The sequence below is a fragment of the Aulonocara sp. 'chitande type north' Nkhata Bay genome, linkage group LG6 (assembly GCF_057382095.1).
Source record: "Aulonocara sp. 'chitande type north' Nkhata Bay isolate Kocher_YH1m ecotype deep benthic linkage group LG6, A_spYH_male_GT1.1, whole genome shotgun sequence".
In the NCBI taxonomy this organism is placed as follows: domain Eukaryota; kingdom Metazoa; phylum Chordata; class Actinopteri; order Cichliformes; family Cichlidae; genus Aulonocara; species Aulonocara sp. 'chitande type north' Nkhata Bay.
This window is the reverse complement of record NC_141349.1, coordinates 23,762,188-23,784,033: the sequence shown is the minus strand read 5'-3', so window position 1 is coordinate 23,784,033 and position 21,846 is coordinate 23,762,188. Positions and strand designations below refer to the sequence as shown.

Sequence of the window (21,846 nt, the reverse complement as noted above, 5' to 3'; positions counted from 1 at the left end):
ATCTAAGGCTGACAGAGCTGCAGTATGACACACACAAGAGCAGACGATCATTTTTCTTCATCACAGGTGAGTGTCATTTTTTTAACCTGTTTTTCTATGAGCGCCAGTGAAGGGAAATTGTTATAATAAACAAAACGGTTTATTTAGTGAGCGCTAACCCTGACTGAAATTTTTACAGCTTTAAATAAGCTTAGTTAAACTGTAACCAAGTTGTTCTTTGTTCTGATAGAATCCCTGTGATGTTGTGAGTTGAAGCATTTATATTCGAGATGAAAAATGGGGCTTCACCCCTATATAATTTGTAATTAAGATTGTGCAAAATAATGCAAGTGCTTTGTTTGATCATTATGACAGAAAGATGTGAAGATAAAAAATAAAAATACATAATCCTTCACCAGGAATAATATAAATCAACTGACAGATCATTTTTTGCTAGATAGGACTATTATCAGACCCAGATGCAAATATATAGCTGTTGCACAAATGATTATAGGCTGGAAGTACAATAAATAGAAAAATGAGAGAATGAAAAGATCAAATGATGCGTGCAGGGCCGTGAACATGACTCTTCCTACACATTTTAGCTGAATGCTGAACTGCCTTCTATTTCTTTGATGAGGTAGGTGCTACAGTAAAACTGCTTTTCCAGAATAAATGGTCAACAGTGCAAATAAACAGACTTTCTGATACAGCAAAAACCAGTATGGACATAAAGGTATATAAAATTGTACTATAAAAAGTTGAGAAGTGTTTTTTTTAACCCACTAATTGCAGCAAGCAAAAGAAGACTTTAAAAAAAAATCATTATCAAAATGGTCTAAGTAGTAGTAACTTACTACTGAAAGTTAAAGCAGCAGAGTTATGTGTGGTATCACTTGTTGTGTTAATCTGTACAGTAATGTGCATAAAGACCAGGAACTCCTCATTAAGATAAGCTCTGTGACCTCAGCACTTATTCAAGAACTGCGTCCCAACTGTCTGAAGAACAGCGCTTTCTAATTTTGTTTTGCACCTCTTAACTTTTTTGGTTCTGTCATAATTTAATAATAATTTAAATAATATATTTTCTAGTTGTGATTATATTCTTTTTTTAGTTATCATATTCTTTATCACAAATGCTAAAATACACAGTAAGTAACTTTTTCAGCAACTCAGGTTCAGATTTTCTCAATTTGTGACTAATTAGAGACTAATGTTCAAAGTTATCATCATTTCAACTGAAACGGGACACTAACTTTTTTTTTTCCTTAAGTGCTGATGATTTGTAATTTTATAATGCACAGTGGCCTTGTTCTATATAACAAGTAATTCAAGTTGCAGTATTTACAGTGTTGATGGGTGTAAAATGGTTTCAAAAAAGGTGTTTTGTTTAATTTTTAAAATGGGTTGGTCAAGAACCAGATAGAGGGGAGCATTGGAAATAAATATCAGTCCAAACAATGTCTTAATACCTCCTACCTCGACATGGATTACAAGACATGGTTGCACTGTAATACTGTAATTTTGCTTTTTTGTTTTCATAAAAGTGACTCTAAATCCACCTACTTTTGGAGAATTTGGAGAATTCACTTCCCTCTGAAGGTATTCAAACTATTGTCTGATGCATTAAGCCTTTTTTTTTTAATGTCCAGTCGTGATTTTGTAAATAAAATGTAATATAACCTTTCAATCATTATAACAACATCTGTGTTGATTAGAAGACCACCCGGTATTGTTAGCCACAGCAAGCAAAGAGATTGTGTGTTAGATACGCCCCCTGCTCTGAGAACAAGCTTTTCAGGCCCATGGTCTCTTGTGATTTATATGGCAAACCAAAGTTCACTGTTCAAAGATTTACTGATAAAAAGTAGCCCTGGAGCTGCATTTCAGCCTGAAACAAACAGGATTCTGGGTGGTTTGTCCACTTTTTCATTGTTAATGTGCCATAGAGTGGTGCTATGAAATGCCTCGAAGTAATTATTTCCAATTCTCTCTGTATGTTTTGACAGGTTTGATTAGGCCATGGATAACAGCACCTTGGGATGGCTCGGAGATGATAACACATCTCTTCAACTTGAACTTCAATCGTGTACTTTATTGAGGCATCGGGTCTCTCGCATTTTCCTGTATGCTTTCCTGTCGGTTGGCATCATCTGCACAGTTGTGGGCAACTTCCTGGTGGTCTTGTCCATTGCTTACTTCAAGCAGCTGCAGTCCCCCACAAACTGCTTCGTCATGTCCCTGGCAGTGGCTGACTGCCTAGTTGGCCTTGTAGTGATGCCTTATAGTATGATTCGAACTGTGGAGGGGTGCTGGTACTTTGGTTCTCTTTTTTGTCGGATACACTCTAGCCTAGATGTTATGCTCTGCACTGCCTCCATATTTCATCTCAGCTGCATCGCCTTCGACCGTTACTATGCTGTCTGTAACCCTCTAGTTTACTCGTTAAAGATGAGCCACAGGCGGGTAGCTCTCCTCATTGCTGTATGTTGGCTTGTCCCCATACTCATTTCCTTTGGCCCCATTATGCTAGACCTTCATGTTGCTGGTGTAGACATGGTGATTCCTAAAGATTTATGTGTGTTCTTGGTCAGTCGCATTTATGCTGTCATGGCTTCTTTAGTAGCCTTTTACCTGCCCATGGCAATCATGCTAGTAGCCTACTGGAAGATCTTCAAAGCTGCCAAGCGGCAGGCCAGGCAGATCAGTGCCATGGAAAGCCAGATGGCTGCTGGAGTGGGTAAAGACTCAAGCAAGAAAAAAAGACACAGGAATGCCATGAAGAGGGAGAGAAAGGCAGCAAAAACTTTAGGTATCATCATGGGAGTTTTTCTCATCTTCTGGATGCCCTTCTTTACTGTCAACATCGTGGACCCGTTCATTGAATACAGCACAGAGGTGGTCCTCTGGGATCTCTTTCTGTGGTTAGGGTATATCAACTCATCCCTAAACCCTTTCCTGTATGGTTTGTTCAATCGCTCCTTTCGGAGGGCGTTCCTCATGTTTATGGGCTGCAGGGTATGCCTGCCCGGATCATCCCCAGGGATGGAATTATCACATACTCGAAAAGAGGCAAATGAATGTGCAGAGCAATCCTAAAATAGTATCTATAAATGTAGGTGTAGATATTTCAACAAACAGTGAGGGCTACTTTTTTTTAAATCAACAACATTACTCTCGGACTACTTCAGCCACAGTTTCTGTTAACAGCAAGGCAAAATATGCTTAAAACTGAAAGAATATCATTAACTGTGACCTGTCCACTAATGAGGGTGGGTTTAAAACTATGCCTTCAACCATTATGTAAGAATTTGTTCCCAGCCTATGGGTTCATTTTCATAAAAAATTACATTATTCATTTTTCTTGTTATTATTATTACATTTGTTTCAAAAGGATTTACAAGAGGAAAAATGAGCAGATCATAAAGTTAAGTAAGAGTGGGAACTGTGGGAAATAAGCAGTTAGACGTTTTGGCTAACTTATGTGAATTGCTCTGTCCTTAGAAGATCCTCTGTTGAGTGTAAGGAATGTGTAAATGCAGTAATGATGATGGTACAATTCCCAATGAGTAGGCAATGTGAAAGGTTAAAGTGTCAAAAGCTGCCTCTCCAGGGTTTGTGTTGAACTAAAACAAACTACATCCTAGGTGCTGACCATTCCCATATTTATTCTTAAAGTAATTTTTAAAGGTCTAAACAATAGGCCAAAGCTTTTAAATTTGTGGTAGTACTGTTTTTCATCTAATAAGAAAGAGAACCAAAAGATACCTAAATTAGAGGTTTTATGTAAGAGTAAACAATTCCCAAGATCTAAATGGGGGAAAGTTTGGAAGATTTGTGAAGCAAGACTTGGAGAAGCAAGTTGAAAGGAACAGATGAAACTTCACTTCAGCAACATGCAGATTTAAATCTCAGGTAAAGGTAAAGCTTTTTGATGTTTATAAATTTGCTCTTCTTTGCTCAAGAATTTGAAACTATAGTGATAAAATTCACTGACATTATAATAAACTCAAGATAAGACTGGGTAGCAAGAACTGACTGAACTGACTGGCAGAGAAGCAGGAATTCACACCAGTTTGAATGTAAGCGGAAGCAAAAATAATATGAAAAACAAAGAGCACAGCACAAATTTGGATGTGTCTTTTGTTCCACTTTTGCTGGTATTTGCAGTTTGTATAATTCTGCAGCACAATATTTACAATAGCTACTTACACTTACACCCTGAGAGTTTTGATATAAATACACATTACATGATTTTATAAATTTGATGTTTATTAGATGTTGTGCTTGACTTTTTCTCACTGTGTGGTCCCTGTAGGACAGCTACAATATTAAACCTTACCTGCTGATACAGCTTCAAGTGACACTTCAAGACATTTAGTCAGAAATATTGTTTCATAAAAAATGACTTTTTTATGATTAAAATAAATACTTTTACTTGCCTTGTTTACTTACCTCCATCACTGATACAGATGCAGTGAAATCTCAGTTTAAGATGGGACAGGAAGAGAAACAGATTTAAGGTAATTAAATACACTATGTGAAAAAAAACCCTACTGGGCCACACCTCCTAATTATTATCATTAATGACATGTTTTCCTATGTGATACAAATGCTTTTAAGGAACTAAGTCTGCGTGCCCTGTCCCAAATACTTTGATCTTCTGTTATTTACTGGATGTGTTCAGTAACCTCTGGTTAGCACATTTTGTGAGAGCTAGAAAATGACAATATGACTTATGACAAAGGAACATTTGTAGTAAACCTTTAGTGTCAATATGTTAATTTCTAATCCTGTCAGTGTTTTTATTTGTGTTGCTCAGAAAGTGAATTGAAAGCACTCTATCATATGGTTTCATCACTGTATAATATTGGATGTGATGATGTGCTATGGCTTATCATTACAGCTGTTAATATGTTGATGCAAATATTGGGGTGGCCTTTACAGTGTAACCCAGACCGATACATCAACCATGCAGTAAATCCTGCACATAAAAAGTGACTACAGTGTACAGAGTTCATTCTGTGTGTGCTGTGTTAGGTCAGCCTGTGGAAATATATTGGTCGGGTAAACTTGAGACTTCATGTTGCTCGAAGGTCAGTGTGATTGATTATCTGTGCCTTACGAGGGTATTATGAAGTGTATGCTCCCTCTCACCCACTGTATTTGGATAGGTTTTGGGACACTCTGTCCACAAAGACCTAAGCGGGGAGAGAAGATGAAAATGTAATAGTAACGACAGTGACAGTGAAAAATATGTAGAATGTAAAATAAGATTTGAACTGTAATGCACATTTTTCCCCAAGTTGTACACTTTTGCTTTTTCCAAAGTGAAGAAACAACTTCTCTTCTAAGCCATATTAAGATTAAGATTTATTATATTGAGAAACACTGGATTGTATAAATCAAACCAAGTTATCACATAATATACACATTTGTGAACACTTACATGAAATTTATTTAGATGCATCATAAATTACAAGATTTTTTTTTACTTTCTAATGTTAACATTATGTGAACAAATGGCAGATAAATACATAAGTAAACCCATCCTTTAAAGTAATGATACACAACCTGTAGTAGCCTGTGAACTACAATATACACAGCAGACTTTTCACAGTGTGTATAATAACCTCTTCTTCTTCACCCACCTCCACAGGCTGATGCAGACACAGATGGTCTTGAAACACACAGAAGAGACCTCATTGGACCACGGACTCGATGCTCCACAATGCATCAGCAGTGCAAAGCAAAAAAGCTGTGTCCACTTGATCTCAGCTAAGGCAGCCGTTTTAAATGCTGGTTGTTTCTTTAGTTGTTATTCATTAGGAAACACAGTTTACTGCACCCATGTTTGATATTTGAAAATCCAAAGTTTAGCACATGAATTCCTATCTGATCGTAACATTATATTGTAGATAACAGGTGTTTAAACAGAGTCACCAAGTTTCCTGCAGTAAGTAAATGTACAAATTTCCATTAATAAAGAGTTAGCAGATTGTACCACATTCAGTATGTGTTTTGTGGTGGTAGATTTCTGAGGATTTGAATGGTGGTTTGTAATGAGCTCACAATGGAAACTAGAATTTTAATCTTAAGTGTGTATGCAATATTTTAATATACCCTAACTTTCCATTTATTATTACTTCCATGGATACAAGTGTAATGGAACCTAAACACGTTGTTTCCATTACCAAAAACTGCTTGCTGGGGTCTGGAGTCAATGTACATCTTAATTACTGTGTATGTTCTTGCAGACAGTTTACTCATTAAATATGTTAAACCTGTCATGTAAAAGGAAGCCTTCTTCATTTCTTTGCTACAACCAAGTTCCTATCATGTTTAATCTAACTTGCATCTGCACTGTTCGAATACATCCTCACAGCAAGCTGTTCTACAACTTACCAGCACCAGAAAGGTTTTGATAGATGACAGCAAATTCAAAAAACTTAATGAAGCACTTTTTTTTGGCCAATAATGTTATTTAATTCACTGCTAATGTTACAGTAGCACAATCATAGTGGGAACTCCTTTAAAACTCCTTTTATAATTTCGGATACCTCAGCCTTTTCTCCTTGTTTCCCTTCTGGAAGAATGGTTTATTGAGAGCCACGCTTACACTGACGTTGACATGGACCAAATGAAGGTCCAGATGTATCTCTCAGGTCCTGTGTCAGCAGTGGCGTGTCCAGCGGGGTGGCCACCAGACTGGCCACCCCAGGTGCCACCCCAAAGGCAAAACAATAAAATTCAATCAAATATCAAATGTCCGATTATGTTTTCACGGTGAAGCTCAGATATCCGAGTGTAAGTGAATGCAGCATCGGCTTCAGCGCTATGCGCATCAAGTTAGCAAAGGTAGGAGAGCCAAGCACGAAAGACGGCACTGCAGGAAACAATTTTTCGGTGAAAGAAAATGAGGACAGAATAAATGTCCCGGTAAGTAATATTAAGTTTGCTGAGTTTAGTAAACTTCGGTGAAATTAGAATACCAAGGAAAAAATAACACTTAAAGAATTATTGCAGCCGTTGAATATTTCAGACAGTAGGCTACTGAGGGGAGCTAACATAAGAGTTATGCGTTATAAGATATAATCTAAGTCGTAACATTACTGTATTGAGCTGCAGATTTGGTTGCAGGTTAACATAGCTGGACTGGCCATCGGGCATACCGGGCATATGCCCGGTGACTTATTTTTTATTTTTTTTTGTAAGGGCATGAACAATGAGAGGTGGTGGATTGGCCAGATGCAGGTCGATGTGTAAAAATAACTCAGTTGTTTGGTGGTGGCTATGGCGGGGCTTCCACAGAGGCCAGCACGTAAATGAGTGAAGGGGAGGCAGGAGGAGAGCCCTGAGGCAGCCGCCAGTCCGAGCGTCAGGTGAACTGAACTTCAGGTAAGAAGTTATGACCGGGGCCCTATTTCAGGAAGCCGGTTTAGAGCAAAATCTGAGTAAGTATACCCTGAGTTAACGAAAACTCTGGGTTTTCGGTTTCACAAAGCGAGTTTAGATTAATTCTGAGCGAGTTACTATGACAACACACTCCGTGAAGCTAACCTGCCCCCTAGCAGGTTTACTTCAACTAACCCTGACTGTCCCCGCCTCTTTGTCGGAAACCTGACTGTAGGAAGTGTCAGACATGGCATGCCCCTTCCTTGAAGAGCCAGTAGATGTTGAAGCCCAAATTCTCCGCAGAGCTCTCCGCCGGGAGAGAGTGATTAGAGCGCGTTTGGACATTTTATCATTTCCTGATGATTTCCTGTGTGAACGTTACCGTTTTTCAGCACAATCTATAATTTATTTGAATAACATCCTCAGGCCTAATATTGCTCATGTGACACATCACGGACATTCTCTCAGTTCTGTACATATTATTTGTATCGCACTTCGGTTTTTTGCAAACGGGAGCTTTCTGTATAATAGGCCTATTGGTGATGCTGAGCACGTTTCCAAGGCTACCGTCTGTCGGGCAGTCAGGAATGTTACAGTTGCACTGAAACGTCTCCTGTACTCGTTTGTGGTGTTCCCCGGTCATAGACCCACAAGATTTATCAAAGAGGGATTCCACAAAATTGCAGGTAGCAGGATGAACAAAACTTAATTCATGATGTGGTGATACTTGAACTACTACTTAAATTTTACATTTATTCTCACGGTTCCCAGGCGTGATTGGCTGTATAGATGGCACTCACATTCCAATCATTGCTCCTTCAGTAAATGAAGGAGACTATGTGAACAGGAAGTCTTTCCACAGCATTAATGTACAGGTACATAGTTCCCTGTAGCATTTCAAACTAACAAATTATTTCATTATAGTAATGGATGCTAATTTGTGTTCTCTGCACTGTGAAGATCATATGTGATGCTGCCAACATTATCACAAATGTGGAAGCCAAGTGGCCAGGCTCTGTGAGTGGTGGTGGTGGAGGACCCCCACCTGTTTTTCAGGCCTCTGTTTTTTTTCTAGTGGCCATAACGGGTCACATTTGAGTATACAGAGTAAGCAAATATGTACTTGTAATGTGCTCAGATAATTTCAATAAGTGCTTACAGAGGGGAAATTAATGTAGCCTCTAACTGCAATTGATTTACATCGGACAAACAGACCAAGCACTATGGCTCATAATACAATTACACCTTACCTGTTTGGACTATATTTTTATATTTCATTTTTACTTGCTGCCAGGAACGTTGGGGGCCTGTTGGGTTGCACCTGCGCTCAAATCACATCACAAAATAAACTGTATAAAATACAAAATAAAATATAATAAAATAACGTGTTAAATGGGTGGAAATCCCTAGATCAATGTTTAAATTAACACTCACGCATTGACTCTATGTTTTGCCATGCATGCTCCCTTTCTTTTGCAGCTGAGGCTGTGTTACTTTTTTTCTGCAAAATTTGCATGTTATCAGCATATGCTGCCATCAGAATTTCGGCCTCAAGCGCTGTAAAATACATTGACCGCGCCTTCTTTCCCTCCGTCTCCATGGTGACTCGCTTAATCTGTGCTCCACTGATCAGGGCTTTATGTATCCTCGTGCGCGCGCTTAACTTGGGGTTAAAGCAACTCCGCGTTGATTGAACTAATTGTTATCAGCCTTTCTGAAACCGAATATTCCGAGTTGGACAGTTCGGGGTTACTCAACCCTGAGTATCGTTTTTCACTCTGAGTTTTCTAAACCGGCTTCCTGAAATAGGGCCCTGCAGTCTATCTGGGTCAGATATAAACCAAGTTTAGGTGGAGTTTATTTTCGTTGTGCTGACTTTTTACCCTCAGTTGCAAAAACTCGTACTGCGTTCTAGCCAGCTTGACGGAGTTTATATACAGCTGGGTGGGTGCTATGATGTTACTGATAGTGAACTTTATTTTATTCATAAGGTTAGTAGAGTTGCCAACGGCTCCTTAAAAAAATGGAATGGTCCCTCATTCAGAGAAAATATTACACGTTTCGTATTGAGCTGAGAAGAGACGCAGTTTGTCCCGGACTTTCGCTATAATGAAAAAAAGACACAAAGCTGGAGTTATTCTGTCGTTACGCTGCACAGCTGCCTCTTCTTCTCTCATTCTCTCACCCTGCCTCTCCTGTTGCTACTTCAATCATGAAACTGATCAATGATCAGCTGATCAGCTTTTCTCTCTTGTTTGTTTATCGCCCACTTTGTGCCAGAAACAGGAAACCAGCGGATGTCGCGCTAAACAACAGCAGCACTTTTAAGCTTGATCAGCTGTTGTTAGAATTTATTTAATATTAATTTCTAGTATCAGCTGATGTTTGCTGGAGCCACAGCTGTAAAGCTGCTGGTCATGATGTCGGTTTGGATATGTGGTGAGAGGGAAACATGAGGATGAAACCAGGAGATGTCCTTACTGGATCATCAGAGCTGTGATGGAGAAACAGGTTTACCTTTTAGGTGACATGAATGAGTTGAAGTTATGAGCTGTTTCTGAGAGACAAATAACACCAGGATCCTTTTCTAAGTAGCTGACAACTGGTAACTGTGCAGGGGCGGGTCTAGCAAAGTGTTTCCAGGGGGCCAGGTAGGGCATTAACAGGGAAAGGGGGGCACAAGGAAATACTTTTCTTTTTTATTCTCATTTAAAATATCTAGCTTTTATTAAATAATTATCTAAATCTTGCGAACAAAGTTTTTATCTGACGTAAAATGTATAGAAATCATACATATACCAAAAAGACTGTGTACATCACTGTCACAACAGCATTTGTTTTCATTCAAAGGCTTTATGGCTTTAATACCTGGTGGGCCGGTCTGTAGTGAAAATGCCTAATTTTTTGTCCCAGTCCAGCCCTGCAGGTTAATACTGGCAGTGTCACCATGCCAGCTGACTGTATTTCATCATCAGCCAGTGTTGTTCTTTATACATCAATATTACCAAAGTTTATCATAAGGCAGCATATAAAGTATTTACTTGCTTTCAGGTTTTATTCAAATGTTAGTCTTTTCATTTGTTTCCCCACTTTTTTCCTGTTTCAAAATCAAACACCAGTTTGTGAGAAGATTATCTTCTTTTTTTAACAGGCATTGGCTAATTTGCCAATTGTATGTTAAAAATGTTCGTATTTTAATATTCAAAGATGTTTTTGCCCAAAACATATGTGCACTACATGTCAGTAAAAATACTATGCAAATATTGATGTCCTTGAATGCTGAGTAAGCACTGACAAAGCACTGATTGTATCTCTTGTACTTTATCAACGCAGTATCTAAAAACTTTGCACCGTAGTGGTTAAAATCTCATTCTAATAAGAGTTAAAAGTGCATTCAGTTATTAGGTTTATAGTGTTATTGAATTATGGTTAACGGTTGGTAGAATTGTTTTTAACATTATCTGCCAATTACATCTGCCACCCTTCTCCAAATCTGTGCCCCTACCTGGCCCCCCCAACAAAAATTTTCTCGACACGCCACTGGATGTGCTCCGCTGGCACGGCCATTAATTTTTTAATACACCTTCTCAGATTAATTCACTGGGTGTCGTGCCATCAGTTAACCCTTCGCGTGCCAGCTGTGTGGCAGGAGTGCCCAGGATTGCCGACTCCTGGTCTAACCCATGCGAAATACAGGGCTGCAAATTCCCCTCTTGTCATCTAAAACGATTGCCTATTATTGTCACAAGGGGGCGCTTTGATGCAGTCTTGCTGCGTTACGACCTTGCGTCTTGTGCGCAGGAAGCATTGGCTGTCTCTTCCTATGAGAGCTTCGCAATAAGATAAGATAAGATAAGATAAGATAAGATAAGATAAGATAAGATAAGATAACCTTTATTAGTCCCACACGTGGGAAATTTGTTTTGTCACAGCAGGAAGTGGACAGTGCAAAAGTTATGAGGCAAAAATTAGAATACAATAAGAATAAATACAGTACACAACTGTACAGAATAGAATAAAATAAAATACTATATACAGTAGAATAAAATAAAAATAAATATACAATAAGATAAAAATAGAATACAAATACAAATACTATATACAACTGAGTAAAAATACAACGATGACAGAAAGGATTATTGCACTTAGTATTATTGCATATGTATGGATGTGTGTGCTTGATCAGTTAAAGTCTTTATTATGGAGTCTGACAGCAGTGGGGAGGAAAGACCTGCGAAATCTCTCCGTCCCACACCGTGGGTGCCGCAGTCTCCCACTGAAGGAGCTGCTCAGTGCTGTCACAGTCTGCTGCATGGGGTGGGAGATGTTGTCCATCAGGGATGACAGCTTAGCCGCCGTTCTCCTGTCACTCACCACCTCCACTGGGTCCAGAGGGCATCCTAGAACAGAGCTGGCCCTTCGGATCACCCTGTTCAGTCTCTTCCTGTCCCCAGCAGAGATGCTGCCGCCCCAGCAGACCACGCCATAAAAGATAGCAGAAGCCACAACAGAGTCATAGAATTTCTTCAGGAGTGGGCCCTCCACTCCAAACGACCTGAGTCTCCGCAGCAGGTACAGCCTGCTCTGCCCTTTCCTGTAGAGGGCGTCTGAGTTATGAGTCCAGTCCAGTCTATTGTTCAGATGAACACCAAGGTACCTGTAGCTGTCCACAGCCTCAATGTCCATACCTTGGATGTTCAGTGGTTGCAGTGGAGAATGCTTGTGCCTGCGGAAGTCTACCACCAGTTCCTTGGTTTTACTGGCGTTGATCTGGAGGTAGTTCAGCTGGCACCAGTCCACAAAGTCTTGGGTCAGACCTCTGTACTCCTTGTCGTCCCCATCAGTGATGAGGCCGACTATTGCAGAGTCATCAGAGAACTTCTGCAGGAAGCACTGGGTGGAATTGTGGGAGAAGTCTGCAGTGTAGATGGTGAAGAGGAACGGAGCCAGAACCGTTCCCTGTGGGGCCCCCGTACTGCAGACGACCCTGTCCGACACACAGCCCTGAGTCCTCACATACTGTGGTCGGTCGGTGAGGTAAAGTATGCAGTGCTGCAAACTAGATAATGAGACCAAATTGTTTTTTTGTTTTTTTACATATCAATGCTAATAAGCTACTCTTTTATTAGGCCCCGAACTCTGACCACAAAGGGAATAACGTGTGTCGAATTACTTGTGTTGGAGTTATTTGTCCCGGTGAGTCACTCGCTTTCGTTAGCTACCTGTTAAGTTTACACAATGTATTTTTCCCGCCGATTAAGCTCAGAAACATTTGAAAAAAACTAAACAAAACACCAATACAGTCGGGAACTGTGAGAATGTATTGTGTTGTTTTACTTATCTTGTTGTTCCTTACAGTAAGTACAATAAGTGTTTAATGTTCTAAGCTACAGATGGTACTTATCAGTACATATCTATATTTTTATATCTATAAAAAGAAAGCTGACCCTTGCGAGACTTGGTCTGGGTTTTTATAGCAGATGACATTAAAAATATTGTGCAGTCAAAAACGAAGTGAAGCAGAGCAAAGTTACAGAGGTTTGATTAGAGACACAGCTAAGCGTACGTGCCGGCGGGTGAGAAAGCCACATCTCAGTGATTCTGATCCGTCGGGTCCGCGTTTTGTGTTCACGTCTTTGTGCAGAATCCGTGTACCTGCTCTCATTTACTGTTTTAGCGGTTTGGTGGTTGTAGAAATTTTGTGAGGTTTAACCTGAGATTCTGGCGTTTCGGGCAAAATAAATTTCTATTTAAAAATCGATTCAGGTTTTAATGAATCGATATCACGTTATCCAAGCCAGAATCGATTTTAATCGATAAATCGATCATCAAAACCCACCCCTATTAAGAAATATAAAATTTTCACTACTGAATGGACATTAATGATTCAATTCAACCTTAACTATAGCAACAAGTCACATCTGTTGTCTAGAGGCACTTTACATTGGAAGGAAGAGACCCTATACTATTAGAAAATGAATCCCACCAATCAGAGAGCCCACTATGAGCAAACAATCAGCAACAGTGGGAAGGAAAAACTGTTGCAACCTCTGTTAGATCCAGGAAATCTGTTGAGACGCATTAGAGGTTAGGGCAACAGATGCAAGTCTTCAGAGCAGTGACAGTGTGACTTTCGTTGTGCATACTTTAACCTGATTGAGTTTTCAGTTTTCTTACTTGTCAAAATGCATCATGAGTAAAAAACAATCCTTGACATGGTAATGAAAGAGTATTCTCAGCAAAGTTGAGTTAAACAAGTTTTAATGGAAGTTTAAGTTAAATCTTTTGATTTTTACTAATTTTGATTACATCAACGTAATTTTATTACATTAACCTAATCAAATAAGGCCAATTTTGATGAAGCTCCTGACCCAGCCCAAGCTCTCTATGAAGACGAGGAAAAACTCCCCGGGGGGCCAGAATGATGGGAAGAAACCTCGGGAAAGCCAATTCAAAGAGAGATCCCCTTTCCTGGGATGGCTGGGGGGGTTACAGGAATTTCAGGATAGCAAAATTTAGAATTGGCCAAAAAAACCCAAAAAACAACCTTTTCCTGTTAAAAAAAACCAAAAAAATGAAAGAAAGACAAAAAAAGAAAGTTAGGTCACGTATCACACTTATATGATAATATATGAAATGTGTGTGTGTGAGAGATGGGTTTATCTGAGCCAGGGGTGACGCTGGAGGTCCCCCAGCGTTGGGCGCTTCTCCGGGACATCGGTTAAACACGCATCCAGGAAATTCCGGCAGTCTGGAAAGAAAGAAAGGAGAGAAAAGATGAAGATGATAGTTCCAGTGATCCAAGCCATCAGTGAATCTTGAAGTGTGATGTTTTCTTACGTGGGGACAGATGCTCGTTGAATTTCAGTTCGTTTTCAATGAACGTCATGATATTAAAGTCCCCCACATGAAGCGCTTCGTACAGCACCACTCCCATTTGCCACACCGTGGTGGGTCCAGGCCTGTATTTTTTGCCCCAGTAACATTCGGGAGGGCTGTGGATAGGTGTACCTAATAAACAGACACAATTACAATTTCTTCTAAAACAAAAGGCACAAATTGCTACATCTGTGAAGAGCAGGAGCTGAATATGTTACCATAGAAGAAGCAGAACTGCGATTGCTCCGTAGCAAAGCAGCTCAGGCCAAAGTCAATGATACGAACTCGAGGCACATCTGAGCCGGTCTCAATCAGAATGTTCTCACTCTTGATGTCCCGGTGAAAGATGTCTTTCTCTTCCAGGTCCTTTGCTGCATCAACCAGTTGCTTCAGAATGACCTGGAAAAGATGAAAAAGACAGTAATGAGTCAACAGGTTGATGCTTCTTTGATACTCTGTGCTTTCAGTGCTGTACAGTCTAAGGCTCTTCCAGTCAACTTACCTTGGCCTTTCCTTCTGGTAAACATCCTCCATTTTCTCTTATGTATTCAAACAGGTCCACCGCGGGGACAGGTCTCTCCTGCACCAGGATCAGCTCTGTGCCAAAGTCAAACCAGTCCAACAGAGACACAGGAGCCGACGTTCCCACTGATCCATCTGCTTCAGCTGCAAGCTTCAGCAAAATGGCCACTTCCACTGAGACTTCCTTCCCGTTTTCATCCTGATATATTACAACAAAGTGGATGATGAGGAACAGATGTTTCACAGGTGAACGCTGCACTCAGTCCAGGAATGTAAAAACAGTTCAAGTGTTGCACACTTACCGTCACTTTGATGGGGATTCTGTTCTTGGGAACGTGTTTGATGGCTACCTAAAAGACACAGAGCATTGGTGAGCATTTCCTCAGTATGACATCATTAAAGGTGTAAAACGGCACCTTTAATGCTCAGCTGACGATATTATCCGTTATCTGCATTACTGCCTGTCTTACTCCCACCATCTGAACACTTACTGGGAAATGATCTGTTATCCTGTAGCCAGCAAACACTGCTCCACAGCCGCCATTTCCTAGATGGTGCTCCTGCACATATCTGGCTTGGTATTCCCCTGAAAAGACCCAAATGTTGTTTTACTACAGCTGTGACACAAATTACTCTCTGCTGTACCCTAAATGTTCATTTTGCTCTTCACCTGAGTATAAAAGCCAAGCTGCTTGCTACTTACGTTGCTGGTCGGCTGCTGGATTTTGGACGACGTTTTTGGTTTTGTCCTTTTTCTTTTTCTTGGGTGACTCTTTGCTGTCTCCCGCAGACTTGTTTCTGCCATTTTTTGTGCACCCCTTTGTGTTTTGACTGCAGTCTGCAGATGTGGAAAACAGCAAAAGCACATCAGCGTATTAGATCATACACACAAATATCTCCCAAACACTAATATCTTAAACCGAGCAACCAGCTGTGCACTTAATCTACCCCTCACTCAACTAATTAGCCTACCTTTACCAGTGTCCACGGAGGAAGACGCTTGCTCCCTGTCTCCACTCGTAGGCTCAGCAAGTTTAATCTTCTTCGGTGCACTGGTTGTGCCCGCTCCATCTTGCTGGGCCTTACGCTTCACTGCTTTGACCTGGTGTGTATCTGAGCTGGTGGAAGGAGCAGCCTGCTCAGTGACCCTCCCTCTTTTTACGGGGGTCTTCTTTTCAGGACTGGCCTTTCTTTTAGCCATCCTGCTCTTAGAGTCTATAAACAACAACAACAACAACACAGTAGTGAAAAAGAGTGCTCGACATCAGGACTGGAAGGATTTTGATGCCATTTTAGGAAGTATTGGTTAAATTATAATAACAAGTTTATCCTTTTGATAAAAAAACAGAGCAACACGAGTCCATACTAGGTCTACTAAGACTTAGATCTTCATGACACTTGTTGATCTGTTTTTACTGCTGAGTCCAAGAATAAACTTGTCACATTATTTTACCAAAAGACAAAGTGCCCCATTAACCTTTCTTTGATTAGACGTGTTGTAATTATGTTGTTTTCAGTCAAACATACCCATATGGAAAAGAAATGGTACAAATTTATAAAAGACTTGCATAAGATGTGGCCTACTTCATACAGTGAATCATATCAGGCTTATATGATTTACTCATGAAAGTGGCCACTTTCTCATTACTTTCATATATTGTTTTAGTAAGTATCCAAAACATACAAGTTTCACACAAGACAGATACAAACTTTATAAGATTTATATATATCTTTTCCATATGGGTAGGATTCAAATGTTTCATTTTATACACAGACTGTCAACATTTTTAGAAAAGTAGATTCTGTTATTTGAGGGATTTTACCCAGATTTGATGTATTTGTTTACTTACTTTGATCTCCTGGATCTTTCTTATCTCCTGAATTTGTATTTTTTCTCGTTTCCTTTTTCATGTTAATTTTTGAGACCTTGTAAAATGGAAAATGTCACCGTGATGAGGGAATACTTCTTCAAATGTGTGCGCTTGTCTTTCCTAAGCTGTTTAAGCGAGTTCCGTAAGTTAGCTTTCAAAATAAACTCAGGAGTAGGGATGGGTATCGTTTCGGTTTTATCCGATACCGGTGCCAAACCGTTACTTTTGAAACGGTGCCGGTGCTCAAACCGGTGCTTAAAGAATGGAGAACAGATGAGTGGATGGTGGGGTGGGTGCAGTTTTCTCTGTGGTGGGGTTGGGTGGACTGTCCCAGGCTCTGTGGGGCCGGGAGGCGCTGCTGCACTGGGCCCCGGTCTGGATGGGCCTGGGCCCCCTTTCCCTGGCGGGTCGCGGAGTGTGGGAGTGCCTACTGGGGTCAGTGGGGGAGCTGGCCCCAGGGAGGGGTTACCTGCCCCTCCCTTCCTTCCCTCCCCATCTCCAGCTGCCTCTCTCTTCCCGCTCCACCACAACCACCCACACATGCAGGGCCTTGGAGTAGGGGTATGTCACCAGGGTGCAGAGGAGGCTACCCCCCCCTCTGTCCCCTTCTGGCTGCCTCTGCCTCAATTTTATCCCACAACTTAGACATTCACATTATTCACACTCTCATTACACATACATATAGGATCTTGGGGGTGGGCACAATCACGGAGTCCAAATTACCATCAGGGTGTACACCTCACCCCTGGCGTCGTTGCCCACCTCTCAATTTTAAATACACTTAGACATTGAGGGCTATCAGGAGGGCCTTGGACATTTTTAATCTGTAGCTCTGCTCTAAAAGAACGCACGTACCTGGACCCGCCTACTATCCTCGGAAACGTAAAAATGATTGGCTAGAAGTTTATCACAGCTCAGGAAAAAAAAGCACCGAAATAAAGCACCGAAATGTGCGCTGCTTTTCGGTCTGGTTACTACCGTTTATGTCAGAACCGGTGCCATCATGGCACCGGACACCGGTACCCATCCCTACTCAGGAGACTATGGCATCAGAACCTTGCCTTTCAGTGACATCACCGACTGCCAGTAAAAGTGCTCCTAAGTAGTTTAAAGAAAAACACTATGGCAGACAAAGCCATAATAATTCATATAATTTAATGAGAAGTCGATATACCTACCTATAAATGTTGTTTTTTAAATTGTGCATTTATTTTTTTATATAGTGTAACTACTGGACCTTATTTCTCTTTTTAAATCTAGAGACAACCACGTTTTTGAGGTTGTATCACCTTTCCCATAGCTATTCATTTGTGTGAATAGCTATGGGTTAACTAGCTATTGGTGTTAATTTACTGATTAACTTATAAAACACATGCTCAACTTACTGAAAAAGTCCCACAGTGGCTTCCATCCTTATGTTGGTTTGTCCAGTTTACGGCAGAACACATCAAACCTGGGGCCCATGTCAGCCCTACTTGCGGCCGTATATTTAAGTGAAGAAATATAAAGCAATTTGGCACTTGAAGAGCCTTTTTTGTTAGCGGGGGATTTATTTATTTTTGAGTCCAATGTTAAAATGCGTTCTTAAAAAAGTTTAAAAAAAAAATTACTATGAAGGTCTAACCCAGGAGTCAGCAACCTTTCTGATGATAAGTGCCATCTAAAATTTCCTTAGAAGTCAACGTGCCATATGATTGCAGTAGCAATAAATTTAATAACGCTCTATATCAACAGTTACACACTATATAGACCAACTTTATAGAATTATATTTGTTCGCAGATGTTGGCATAGAGCAGATCAGCTATTTTGAAACAAAAAATACACTTTTTTTTATCAGTAACAAGAACTCCATAACAGCAAATGAACTGTACAACAGAAAAATATCTCCCAAACACTAATATCTTAAACCGAGCAACCAGCTGTGCACTTAATCTACCCCTCACTCAACTAATTAGCCTACCTTTACCAGTGTCCACGGAGGAAGACGCTTGCTCCCTGTCTTCACTCGTAGGCTCAGCAAGTTTAATCTTCTTCGGTGCACTGGTTGTGCCCGCTCCATCTTGCTGGGCCTTACGCTTCACTGCTTTGACCTGGTGTGTATCTGAGCTGGTGGAAGGAGCAGCCTGCTCAGTGACCCTCCTTCTTTTTACGGGGGTCTTCTTTTCAGGACTGGCCTTTCTTTTAGCCATCCTGCTCTTAGAGTCTATAAACAACAACAACAACAACACAGTAGTGAAAAAGAGTGCTCGACATCAGGACTGGAAGGATTTTGATGCCATTTTAGGAAGTATTGGTTAAATTATAATAACAAGTTTATCCTTTTGATAAAAAACAGAGCAACACGAGTCCATACTAGGTCTACTAAGACTTAGATCTTCATGACACTTGTTGATCTGTTTTTACTGCTGAGTCCAAGAATAAACTTGTCACATTATTTTACCAAAAGACAAAGTGCCCCATTAACCTTTCTTTGATTAGACGTGTTGTAATTATGCTATTTTCAGTCAAACATACCCATATGGAAAAGAAATAGTACAAATTTATAAAAGACTTGCGTAAGATGTGGCCTACTTCATACCGTGAATCATATCAGGCTTATATGATTTACTCATGAAAGTGGCCACTTTCTCATTACTTTCATATATTGTTTTAGTAAGTATCCAAAACATACAAGTTTCACACAAGACAGATACAAACTTTATAAGATTTATATATATCTTTTCCATATGGGTAGGATTCAAATGTTTCAGTTTATACACAGACTGTCAACATTTTTAGAAAAGTAGATTCTGTTATTTGAGGGATTTTACCCAGATTTGGTGTATTTGTTTACTTACTTTGATCTCCTGGATCTTTCTTTTCTCCTGAATTTGTATTTTTTCTCGTTTCCTTTTTCATGTTAATTTTTGAGACCGTTTAAAAGTGAAAATGTCACCGTGATGAGGGAATACTTCTTCAAATGTGTGCGCTTGTCTTTCCTAAGCTGTTTAAGCGAGTTCCGTAAGTTAGCTTTCAAAATAAACTCAGGAGACTATGGCAACAGAACCTTGCCTTTCAGTGACATCACCGACTGCCAGTAAAAGTGTTCCTAAGTAGTTTAAAGAAAAACACTATGGCAGACAAAGCCATAATAATTCATATAATTTAATGAGAAGTCGATATACCTACCTATAAATGTTGTTTTTTAAATTGTGCATTTATTTTTTTATATAGTGTAACTACTGGACCTTATTTCTCTTTTTAAATCTAGAGACAACCACGTTTTTGAGGTTGTATCACCTTTCCATTTTCTATTAAAGTACATTAATTCATGTGTACTTTGTTTTCTAAAATAAAAACATCATAGTTACCCAATACCCCGTTGTTGTGTGAATAGCTATGGGTTAACTAGCTATTGGTGTTAACTAGCTGTAAAGCTGCTGGTCATGATATCGGTTTGGATGTGTGATGAGAGGGAAACATGAAGATGAAACCAGGAGATGTCCTTACAGAATCATCAGAGCTGAACAGGTGATGGAGAAACAGGTTTACCTTTTAGGTGACATGAATGAGTTGAAGGGAAGTTATGAACTGTTTCTGAGAGACAAATAACACCAGGATCCTTTTTCTACGTAGCTGACAGCTGGTAACTGTGCAGGGGCGGGTCTAGCAAAGTGTTGCCAGGGGGCCAGGTAGGGCATTAACAGGGAGAGGTGGGGCACAAAGAAATACTTTTCTTTCTTATTCTCATTTAAAATACCTAGTTTTTATTAAATAATTATCTAAATCTTACAACCAAAGTTTTTATCTGACGTAAAATGTATAGAAATCATACATATACCAACAAGACTGTACATCACTGTCACAACAGCATTTGTTTTCATTCAAAGGCTTTATGGCTTTAATACCTGGTGGGCCGGTCTGTAGTAAAAATGCCCAATTTTTTTGTCCCAGTCCAGCCCTGCAGGTTAATACTGGCAGTGTCACCATGCCAGCTGACTGTATTTCATCATCAGCCAGTGTTGTTCTTTATCAATATTACCAAAGTTTACCATAAGGCAGCATAGAAAGTATTTACTTGCTTTCAGGTTTTATTCAAATGTTAGTCTTTTCAGTTGTTTCCCCACTTTTTTCCTGTTTCAAAATCAAACACCAGTTTGTGAGAAGATTATCTTCTCTTTTTTAACAGGCAGATAAAGTTTTGCATTGGAACTGGCTAATTTGTCAATTGTTTGTTACAAATGTTCATATTTTAATATTCAAAAATGTTTTTGCCCAAAACATATGTGCACTACATGTCAGTAAAAATACTATGCAAATATTGATGTCCTTGAATGCTGAGTAAACACTGACAAAGCACTGATTGTATCTCTTGTACTTTATCAACGCAGTATCTAAAAACTTTGCACCGTAGTGGTTAAAATCTCATTCTAATAAGAGTTAAAAGTGCATTCAGTTATTAGGTTTATAGTGTTATTGAATTATGGTTAATGGTTGGTAGAATTTTTTTTTAAACATTATCTGCCAATTACATCTGCCACCCTTCTCCAAATCTGTGCCCCTACCTGGCCCCCCCAACAAAAATTTTCTCGACACGCCACTGTGTGTCAGGTCTTTGTTGGGTGGCTTTTTTTTTTTATCAAGGTCTTTTTTTATTGAACAAAAATTATATTTAACAAATATTGCAGCAGTATTAATAAACAGTTTTTCTTCTTTTCCCCCCATACCTATCCAAAACAATGCAACCAAGGCGCAGCCAGTTATGCTGGATGGTTTTTTTTTTTTTTGTCTGCTTCTTAAGGACATGACTTTCAGATAAATTTCTTTTTTTATACACCATTTGTCCAGTTTCCTCACATTTCTTTTAAAAACACACTACACACCATGCTGACATGTGCGACGTTTTAGGCAAATAGCCCCACTGACTCACTTCATTGATGTAAAATATTATTTTATATCTGCCAAACTCTGTCATCATTACTATTTTTTGTAAACTCACCTACAAAATTGGAAACAAAAGATATGTGTACCGCTGGTAATAAAGCACCTAAAGATATAATAAAATTATCTCTGGTTCTTTGCTAAATTGTCTTTTATGTGTAAACCCAACACTGGTTCATCCTGTGAATTAGGTGCCTTTTTGTACTTGAATGATTCATAGGTCATTGCAGAGTGATTTATAGCTGTCAGCCTGTGTTTGTTATCTTTGGCATTTTTTGT

General features: G+C 39.7%; 2 protein-coding genes across 3 annotated transcripts; one reads left to right on the top strand and one right to left on the bottom strand.

The window, feature by feature from the left end:
- LOC147327824 (5-hydroxytryptamine receptor 4) lies at window positions 1-3,078 on the top strand. The gene is made up of 2 exons (XM_086297597.1): window positions 1-66; window positions 1,989-3,078. Exon 2 carries the CDS (start codon window positions 2,002-2,004, stop codon window positions 3,076-3,078), a length of 1,077 nt encoding a protein of 358 aa, XP_086153723.1. The 5' UTR covers window positions 1-66; window positions 1,989-2,001.
- A 9,734-nt stretch (window positions 3,079-12,812) lies between these two features.
- LOC147327823 (serine/threonine-protein kinase pim-2-like) lies at window positions 12,813-19,656 on the bottom strand. Of its 2 annotated transcripts, XM_086295728.1 has the most exons (10): window positions 19,485-19,656; window positions 18,608-18,850; window positions 15,748-15,990; window positions 15,479-15,613; window positions 15,267-15,361; window positions 15,078-15,125; window positions 14,756-14,974; window positions 14,472-14,652; window positions 14,215-14,385; window positions 12,814-14,125 (listed from the first exon to the last, which is right to left on the bottom strand). In XM_086295728.1, the coding sequence occupies exons 1-10, from the start codon at window positions 19,543-19,545 to the stop codon at window positions 14,034-14,036; spliced, it is 1,488 nt and encodes a 495-aa protein (XP_086151854.1). In that variant the 5' UTR covers window positions 19,546-19,656; the 3' UTR covers window positions 12,814-14,033. The 2 variants fall into 2 exon arrangements, with proteins under 2 accessions (XP_086151855.1, XP_086151854.1); XM_086295729.1 differs by lacking the exons at window positions 18,608-18,850; window positions 19,485-19,656 and adding an exon at window positions 16,626-16,736 and having other exon boundaries at window positions 12,813-14,125.
- Between the last annotated feature and the right edge of the window lie 2,190 nt (window positions 19,657-21,846).